The 9,439-nt window shown below is 39.7% G+C and overlaps 1 protein-coding gene across 1 annotated transcript; it reads right to left on the minus strand.

The window, feature by feature from the left end:
* Positions 1-7,610: 7,610 nt before the first annotated feature.
* LOC131681554 (uncharacterized) lies at positions 7,611-9,103 on the minus strand. The gene is made up of 3 exons (XM_058962391.1): positions 9,043-9,103; positions 7,890-8,984; positions 7,611-7,825 (listed from the first exon to the last, which is right to left on the minus strand). Exons 1-3 carry the CDS (start codon positions 9,085-9,087, stop codon positions 7,637-7,639), a joined length of 1,329 nt encoding a protein of 442 aa, XP_058818374.1. The 5' UTR covers positions 9,088-9,103; the 3' UTR covers positions 7,611-7,636.
* Between the last annotated feature and the right edge of the window lie 336 nt (positions 9,104-9,439).

Genomic DNA, 9,439 nt, shown 5'->3' on the forward strand with positions numbered 1-9,439 from the left:
TGTAGTTGTCCAAGATACAACTGCCATTGTTGATAAGCACAGATTTTTCGATATCCAATCGTAGAAATCCATTACTTGCTGGGCACCAGGTCAAGCCAGGTAAGTTGAAGTCGCCCAGTATAACAATATCATCAGACGGGGCAGCGATCGAGGTGATGAACGAAACGGATGAAAGATGTACATCGATCAGGCTGTAATCACGAATTCGGTCAGGTGGAAAATACACGACACACAGGAAGAGATTGCGATCGGCAAGTTTCACTGATATCCACACTTGCTCGGAGCTCTCCCACCGCTCATCGTTGATCACTCGAGCTTTTATATCATGGCGAACGGCGATGAGTACACCACCACCTGATGTCTTTTGGCTGTTGAGGGCATTGCGATCACAGCGGAAGACATCAAATGTTGAACCAAACACCTGGCGAGACAGAGTACGGTTGTTGAGCCACGTCTCGGTTAAGGCGATGACGTCATAACAGCAGCCCGTGGTCGCGAGCAAATAGCTGTCCGATGATGAATTTAAGCCACCAACATTCTGGTAGTAAATCTCGATGTTATTGGATGACGGATCAGGTTCCTTAGTGCATCGCGCCCCAGAATGTAGCGATCATCATCGGCGACAGAAATAGTTGACATCTCGTCACAAGATGTTAGAGCAAAAGGCAAATTACTGGAAGCGAAGAATACATCAGCGCTTGAAGTGTTCGGATCAGATGTATACTTGCCATTTGTGGCGGGTTGGAAGACCCTTTCACCCATCCCACACACAGGACCGGGACGACTGATGATCGCTGGCTGCAATTGCTCGACTGTGGCGGGGGGGTCGAGGGCTTCCATAGTGCCAACTGCGGTGCGTCCCAGTATGCGTTGAACCCCGATGGAACGATGCGGAGAGCAGGAACGGGACGGTAGTAGCTTACGGCGAGTGTTGGACGATGAACTAGAAGCGTGAATCGGTTTAACCATTGTATCGTTACAATTTGTATAATACTTGCCGAGAAAGGCGGCTTGGAAGACCCCTTCTCCACCCACACATACAGGACCGGGACGACTGCTGAACGCTGGCTGCAAGGGCTCGACTGTAGCGGGGAGATCGAGGGCTTCCATTGTACCAACTGCATTGCGTCCCAGTATGCGATCAGCGTCGACACTCCTTCACAATGGCGGTGTAGCTTGGTATAGTGGCATTGCCAATCGTTGCGGAGTCCTCGGTAGGGTTGATGGGCCGGGTTGATTTAGCGGAATACATGCAGCTTCCGAAGGCATAGGAAAATCAGTCGGTGGGCACCAAATGTTCTGGGTACGGCTATCCTCAAATTCCCTGAACAATATGCCTTGCGGCCATGTGTCAGGGTTAAGAGCTGCTTCACGGTACTTTGGGTGAACTCCGACTTTGAAAGATATGAGTACTGACGTCTATGCCTTTTTTAACAAGCGGAATAACCTTTATTTCCTCGTTGCAGTTTAGCCCTTCTTTGGACATTTTTTCGACTGTCTCCTTGCTAACGCTGGGATGAAAGCGGGAAAGATACATCCAGAGCAACGGAGTGGGAGGTGGAACCGTGAGAATGTTGCTATTATCGACTAGCTTTCGACCGCCGACAAGAATACTGCTCGGATCAGGGCCATCCTCGCGACGACGTTTCTGAGGTGGTCGAGATGTACCGGAATTTGGCCGGACTGGAGTGGCTGTTGAAACCTTTCTGGCGAGGTGCGAAATTTGCTGGTTATTTTTTGATAACTCTGCCTTTAGTTCAGCACAGACGTCATCCGTTTTCCCAGCGAGGAAACGGTGTCGCGAAAGCGAGCAAACTTCATCAACTTGACACATTCATTGCACATCCAAAATAAATTTGGGTTTTCGGCAAGTTTTTTCAAGAACGGCTTGTTGAGTTGTTTACCGCACTGCATATGCACCACATTTTTGCAAAATCCCATGCACTCGATAAAGTCATCGTCCGATTTGACGGTTTTCGCGCAGTGATCGCATGCACTTGTCATAATGCCGATTTTCTACCCGCCCTAGATCCGACTTTTTGTTTTCGTCTCACTGTGCGCCAAGTTATGGTGGGAAATACTTTCCTCTACTCGCGTGCAGATTGCGAAATGAGCGCGTGAATTTTTTGTGGGTAATTACACACAGGTCCGGTGATGTAAACAATCTCGATTTTCACTGGACTTTTTCACGACACAAAACAAAATTTGTAGAAAACACTTTAAAACTTCACAATATCAAGGGCGCAAACAAAATTTAGATCGTATGATAAACGACGATTAAACGGCACAAATCACGTCAAATATTAAAAAAATAACTGGAGCGATCAACACAAACAACTAATCGGTGAAAATACACTGAACCAAAAAAAGTGTTAGATCTTCATAAAAATCAATCAGCTTATGTAAAATGTTGTTACAGTACTGCTAAGTGATTTTTATGAAGATCTTATACTCGGTGTGGAAAAAAACTGCTTTCTTCGTTTTTGATTTTTGTCCATTCTCTCTCCAACCTTAACTCATACTTTGACTGAAATCTACACGCAGAATGGCATTTTGTTGCAGCGTGCTATTGGTGGCACTCTCAAGCGAATGGTAAAAAAGCTAGTCTTGTTCGCTGCTATGGAAAGACCATAACAAGTCCCCAAGAGTTATATAACTGGACAGTTGAACAAACTGATAAAAATATCACAAAATTAATTTGCTGCTACATATTCACTGAACAGCATAACAAAATGTCAGAAGAACTCTAAGAGCTGTATAATAACGCCAAAACAATATCTGGAACTCAAAAATTCCACAGTTTTGTGCCTATTCCTGGGGGCAATGTAGAGACAAAAAGGTATTCCAATTCAGATTCAGATCAAATTAAAAATATTTTCCTTGTATAGAAATAATACAAAATAGTTTTAAGACAAATGTAAAAACAATAAAAATAATAATAAAAATAAATAAATAATTATGTAAAATTCAATACATAATGTTGTGGTGATTATTTTTTTCTCTGATTCTTCCTCAGCACAAAACAGGAAAATAATAAAGTAATAATGGAATATTTGTTTAACGACATAAACACTTTTCAACGGGATTCTTGATTAAGGGGTTACATACCTTTTAGTGATAAAAATATCAAGAAAGTTTGAATTTACGTAAAGAAATAAAGGAACGATTTAATTACATTAAACTTATAATATTTTGGTAGTACATTTTTCAGTAAAATAAACAAGCATAAGTTTATGAAAATAAATTGATAATTGGCGGAGTTATGGCTTTTTATCCGAAACCCTTTTTTATTTAAGAGGTTTGCGGTGATCACGATTGGAAACCAATAGATCATCTAAAATCCCAAAACTCAAAAAAAAAAAATTAGTATATGAGTATTAGGGTTGGACAAAAAATAAATTCCAGCTCCGAGCAACTATTTGAGTACCTTTTGGGTCCTAGAATATCTGTGCAAATTCTTAGCTTGATCCCTGTAACTATATTTTTGCACCCACTGTTTAAAGTTTACATGGGATTTTATATGGGAAAATTAATTTTTACAAAATAATTCATCCAGGAGTCGGCCATTGCTTCCTAAAAATAAACCGTTATGTGGCTTTTTTAGGAAATTTAACAAAGAAACAAAGACTCGAAAACTACGAAACGATCTGACGCTAGTGAAAAAAGTTATTGAGCTGAAACCAATTGATGCTCTGACGATTGATAAAATATTCATTATTTCTAGCACCACTGCTGTTGGTTGTCCAATTATATTAAAAAATTTTTAAATCTTCTCTTAATGTGCCTGAATAATTTATCTATACTGTTTGGCCACATCGCAAGAGTTTTGAGGGATAAATTGAGTCTTCTTTTGTACATAATAAGAGAAAGTTAAAGATTTTATATATAATTCGACCGTCAGCAGCAGTGATGCTATGAAAAGTAAAAAATTTATTAATATTCAGGGCATCAATCGGTTTTCGCTTAATAACTTTTTCCACAAGCATCAGATCGTTTCGTTGTCTTCTAGACTTTGTTTTCTTGACAAATTTACTATAAAAATCAGATATCTGTTTGTTTTTAGGAGGTAACGGGCGACTTTTAAAATAATTAATTTGTAAAAGGCGTTTTCCCCATACAAAATCCCATATAAACTTTAAACTGTGGGCGAAAAAATATAGTTTCACCGATCGAAATAAAAATTTGCAGGCTTGTTCTGGGAGCTAAATGGGACCCAAAAAGTTACTCGGAGCGAAATTTTATTTTTTTCATGTAACCATGTCCCACTCTAATGAGTATTCCTCGTACCTTAACGATTAGTTGAATAAATAATAATTTTTTCCTGCATTCGAAAACGTTTTACATTTCTTATAAAAGAAATGTATAGAATTCGCTTTTAGTAAAAAATCGCTGTTCTAAGCTCTAAAAATTGTATTAAAAAATTCTTATTCATGAAACAAAAATTTATGAATAAAAAAGGAATTAATTACGATCAATTGAAAAAATTAAGAAAATTGATTTAGTTTTTCGGCAATCGTGATCACGGAAAAACCATTTTTAGTAAAACGACATTTCGAGAAAATCGAGTTTAAAATTTCAAATTACCACTGCTCTTGGTAGACGAAGCGCGCTTGGAAGCGCTGTAACTTTCGATCTATTTCTTGGATCTCTATAAAAATTTGGGAAACCATTCGCAAGGAGTTGTACTCTCAGATAAAGTAATAAAAAAATCGATTTCATGAAAAATGAAAAAGTAGTTAACCCCTAAATAAAAATATGCTTATTTGCTAATATAGACAACATCTTCGCACAAACTGAGTTTTATTGGATTTTGAGATGATTATGGCTTTCATTGGTTTAGTTTTCGATAAAAATACACCGAAGAAAAAAAATCAGTTTGGTCAAGGAAGTTTTTTTCAAATAACTTTTTTTTCTCAAAAGTACCCAACTTGAATTTTTGACGGCAGGTAGGGAACATAATTATCTATCTTGGAACAAAATTTGATCCAAATCAAAAATGTTTTTTTTGTAAATCGACTTTAAATTTTTAAAATCGATTTTTTTTTCAGTGTAGGAGTCAATGAAGATTTTTTTCAATATTTTTATTAGAAAATTTGACTAATTTTGTGAAAACCACTACTACAACATTTTTTGTAGGATTTGTCATTTTTAGACTACGGCCATTTGAAAAAAATGGGAAAAAAAAGTTTGGCCGTTTTCAAAAGACAGATCATTTTTGAAAAAACAAAATATGCAAAGTGGCTTTTTGTGACAAAGTCTTCATGTATAGAAAGTTTCATTAGAATCTGAGAGGGTGCTGCCAACTCTGAATACGATTTGGCGCGAAATTCGTCTACTGTATCTTTCGAATGCCATATGCCAAATTTATTGTCATTTTTTGTTAATAATGGTTTTAGACACACCGTGTATATAATATGCAAAATGCACCACTCCATTCGTCATCTAGCCTAGGCTCTGGGACATACTTACTTCATATACACGTAATATGCACCAGCTTTACCCGTCCCTGCGACGCCTTCCTGTTTTATCTTCGTTACTGCATATTGCTGGATGTTTATTGTTTGTATTGGCATTTGATGTTCAAAAAAGCATCTGAATAAATGCACTTTTTGGGTAGTTTTTGAACAATTTGCACTGTTGCACCTGCCCTAAAGGAAGCTTAATAATCGAATCGATTTATGATCGATTGCTTGCAGTTAAAAGAAACCATTACGAAATAACAGGGGTTGCGAATAGCTCTGGGGTACAAATGAACCCCACAAAACCGTTCTAGGATTAAATATTAATATACCCTACGGAATTAGAAAAACATAAAATACTAATGCTTGCAAACCTGGGATAAAAACTAATTGAATTTAAATTTTAGAATGACACCGTGCCCCAAATAATGACACTAAGACATTTTCAATGTCAAAAGGATTTCTATTCTACTTTACGGCGATGAGATTTACTGTAACAGTAAGTATAACAAATATTTATAATTCAGTAATTAATAAACTACTTTTCGCCTTTCGAATATTTTGAGCGTGCGCATAAGTTCCCCAAGCTGTAAATAAAAACCGAAAAGAACAAGGTTCGAGTACGGTTTTAACTTTTATTCAATACCTTTTTTCCAGTTTTGCCCAGCGTGCGGTTTCAAATTTAGACCCTGTACCACGGCGCGCCCCGTGGGCGTGGCTTTCGACGCAGCGATCGATGTGGTGGTCACTGTGATGGGCGCTGTGGACCGGTAGAGGAAAGGCTAGGCCCAGAATCGTAGCAGGGTTCACCGCAGCAGCCGCCATAGGAGCAGGTACCAGCAGCAGGAGCAACCACAGGTGGTTACCTGGGCTGCATAACCAACGGTATAGAAGATAAACTAAAAAAAACTAAAATCCAAAAGTCACACGTCTTACGTAAACACTAAACAACTGGCTTATATCAAGTAATGTCTCGATAGTAAGCACAGAGGGTCTGCTTGCCGACGATGAATGTGAACCGAAACTGTCTTTTGGTATAAGAACCAAACGCCTGGTACTATGCAAAATTTCCAAGTGTGAAAAATTTTAATTGAGACCAGATTTTTGTGCATGGGGACACAAGACCTAACATAAAGTATGGACGGGTTTTAGTCGGGGAGATAGCCTTCTCCCCTGCGCCGGCTTAGCCCGAGGTAGTACCGACCACACCCGGCGCAGGGACACGGCTTACCTCTGGGTAAGTTGCAGTACACCAACTGCCATCAAGGAACCGTATGCCTTTGAATTGCTACCAGACAACCCACCACATATCATCAACGTTTACACCGGACAAACACCGAAGGGAAGCCGCCCGAACAAACGAGAAGCCCATAATGCCCCCATGGTCATGGTTTCAAATTCACCCCCACTGCATGGTGTTTTGATAGTGTCTGAAATGGGTTCAATCCATGAAAACACCATCACTATGATCCGAAAGATCCCATTCAAACACCATATTCCGGTGTGTTTATGGGTTTTTGAGACCATTTCATGGTGTTTTGATGGTTGTAAAATTTGGCGCGGACCATATTCATGGTATTTTTATGGGATTGTATGGTGTTTAAACCCATGAGAATTTGCTCGGCGACGCCAACAAACGAACACCAAAGCAAAGCAACCATTGAATGACAGTCGCCACACCAAAGATCACCGGAAACCAAGCCATATCGCCGGATGCTCTTGGCACCCGCTTAGGTTCCATATCTGGATGATGGTTGTCCAGTAAGGGACCATTCATAAATTACGTAACACTTTTAGGGGGGAAGGGGGTTCGACAAGTTGTTACATATTGTGACATAGGGGGGAGGGGGAATAAGCTAGATCGTTACGTAACATGTTTTCACCGAAGAAAAAAAAAATTTCAAGGAATTTGTTACGTAATAGGGGAGGGGGGGATAAAGAAATTTGTGACAATTTGTTACATGGGGGGAGGGGGGAGTCAATTTTGGGCAATTTTTGCGTTACGTAATTTATGAATGGTCCCTAATGCTGAAGGTATGACGGGCCAAGAATTTCGAACCAAATAGGACATTAGCTAAAACTACTCCTGGGGAGCAGTTCTAGGTTTTAAAAGTTTAGATTTATATTTAAGAACTGTCAACATTACCAATCTAGAATTTATTTGCAAATAAGTAACTTCAATTTTTACTACACTCGTCGAAACCGGTAAGTTTTCCACCAACTTGAAAAACAGCGTCCCGCGCCTTCATGTGCACACACGCTCCCATTATAACTCCGCTGAAAACCATCGCATCCTCGACGTGATAGTAGATCTCGTTGCATTTGCGCTCAACAAACTCACTGGTTTGGTCCAACAGCTCGTCCAGCTGAAATAATAATTGAACCGATAATTTGATCTAAAAAATCTACTTCAACCAGCTTTACACTTACATCCGCCAAACATTCCTCCAGTTCCAAATCACTGCCAAATTGACCAGCCAGCTTGGCACAGGTAATGTAGCTATCCAAAACGAAATCAACCGCCTTATCAGTGGAATCGAGAACGGATCCAATTTGCAGAAATGCTTTCATCATCTCTTGCTCGTAGTCGACACACCAATAGAACTCATCCAATACAGCCAGAATTGTCCCTTCGAGATTTTGATAGTACTCCGCAGTACATTTCAAACTAGCTTCTCCATTCAAGAAATTTTCCAACGGGTAGTTTTCGAGAAAATCAACTACTTCCAGCGACCCGTTCGTCACCGAGTCTAGAGTTTCATCCACCAAATCCACCCAGTAACTGAGGAATTCGTCCAATTCGGTTTGTAGAACGCTAGTTTCGTTATCCAAAAAATCCAGAAAATTAAACAGAGCCGCTATTCCTGGCTGATCATTCGCGTCGTACCCAACACTGTCCGGAATCATTGAGGTGAATTGTTTGTACTTTCCTATCCACTTGGTGAAATATTTGGTAAAGTTTTGGTCCATTTCTGTCGAAAATGTATTATTTAGCATTTCTAGATGTGTCAGGAGTTGTGTTTCTTTTAGTTGAATTCTGTCGTTGAAATGATCACCACCAACTTGACCTGTGACGGATGCAATATCTTTCAGCGCCTGATCCAATCGCTGCCGGTAGTCAGCTGCGTGGCGTTCAATCTGTTCCAATGCTATTTCAACTTCATCGACTCGTTTGCCGGTTATCAGTTCGCAAAGATCCCTGACCTCGTAGAGCAGCGGTTTCGTTACTTGAACAAATAGTACGTTGATACTATCTAAGGAATCGAGATCGAAAATTTTCACACAATCCTGAATCACATTTTCCAAATTGTGATCGATGAGTTTGAGAACACGCAGCACTGCGTCAATACTTTCCTGATTCTGTGTAAGGAATTCATCAAATATTCGGTAGATTTCCAGTGCACTCTGGTGCTCATTTGTATGAACCGTGCGATCCTTGGGGATCACATCTTGCAGAGAATGCAGCTCGTGAAGGAATGTTTCCTTGGTTTCGATTACTTTGGGGGACAGCTGAGCCTCTGCAGCCTGAAAAGAAATTAATATTTGATAATATCAAGTCAGTTCCTATTGCTGTAAGTTATACCAAAACAAGCAAGGCAAGCCCCAGAATAGTATCTCGGGAAATCATCTTTTACTAATGCAACGGGTCAGTTTAGACTAAAGGGAAATAACGATGAGCAAAATTCTATAGCATATCGAGTGGGTGGGATAATAATCTCCGCCCATCGGTAGCTGACCAGCAATCAGGGAGCATATGATAACAGTGATCTAAGCATCGTTACACCTACGCGACAGAATAGATAGGAAATTGCTTACTCACGCTTGGAAAAACAAGGTTCGAACTCAAGTAATGAGCTGGGCAATGTGTCTCTATATCTGGTGTGTTGCATTTATTCGTTGTTTCCCTACATACATTAACATCGCGAGTATTTTTAAAATAAGAAATGAATTAAATTTTGCAAAACAATTGCCTACTTTAA

The sequence above is a fragment of the Topomyia yanbarensis genome, chromosome 2 (assembly GCF_030247195.1).
Source record: "Topomyia yanbarensis strain Yona2022 chromosome 2, ASM3024719v1, whole genome shotgun sequence".
Taxonomy (NCBI): Eukaryota; Metazoa; Arthropoda; class Insecta; order Diptera; family Culicidae; genus Topomyia; species Topomyia yanbarensis.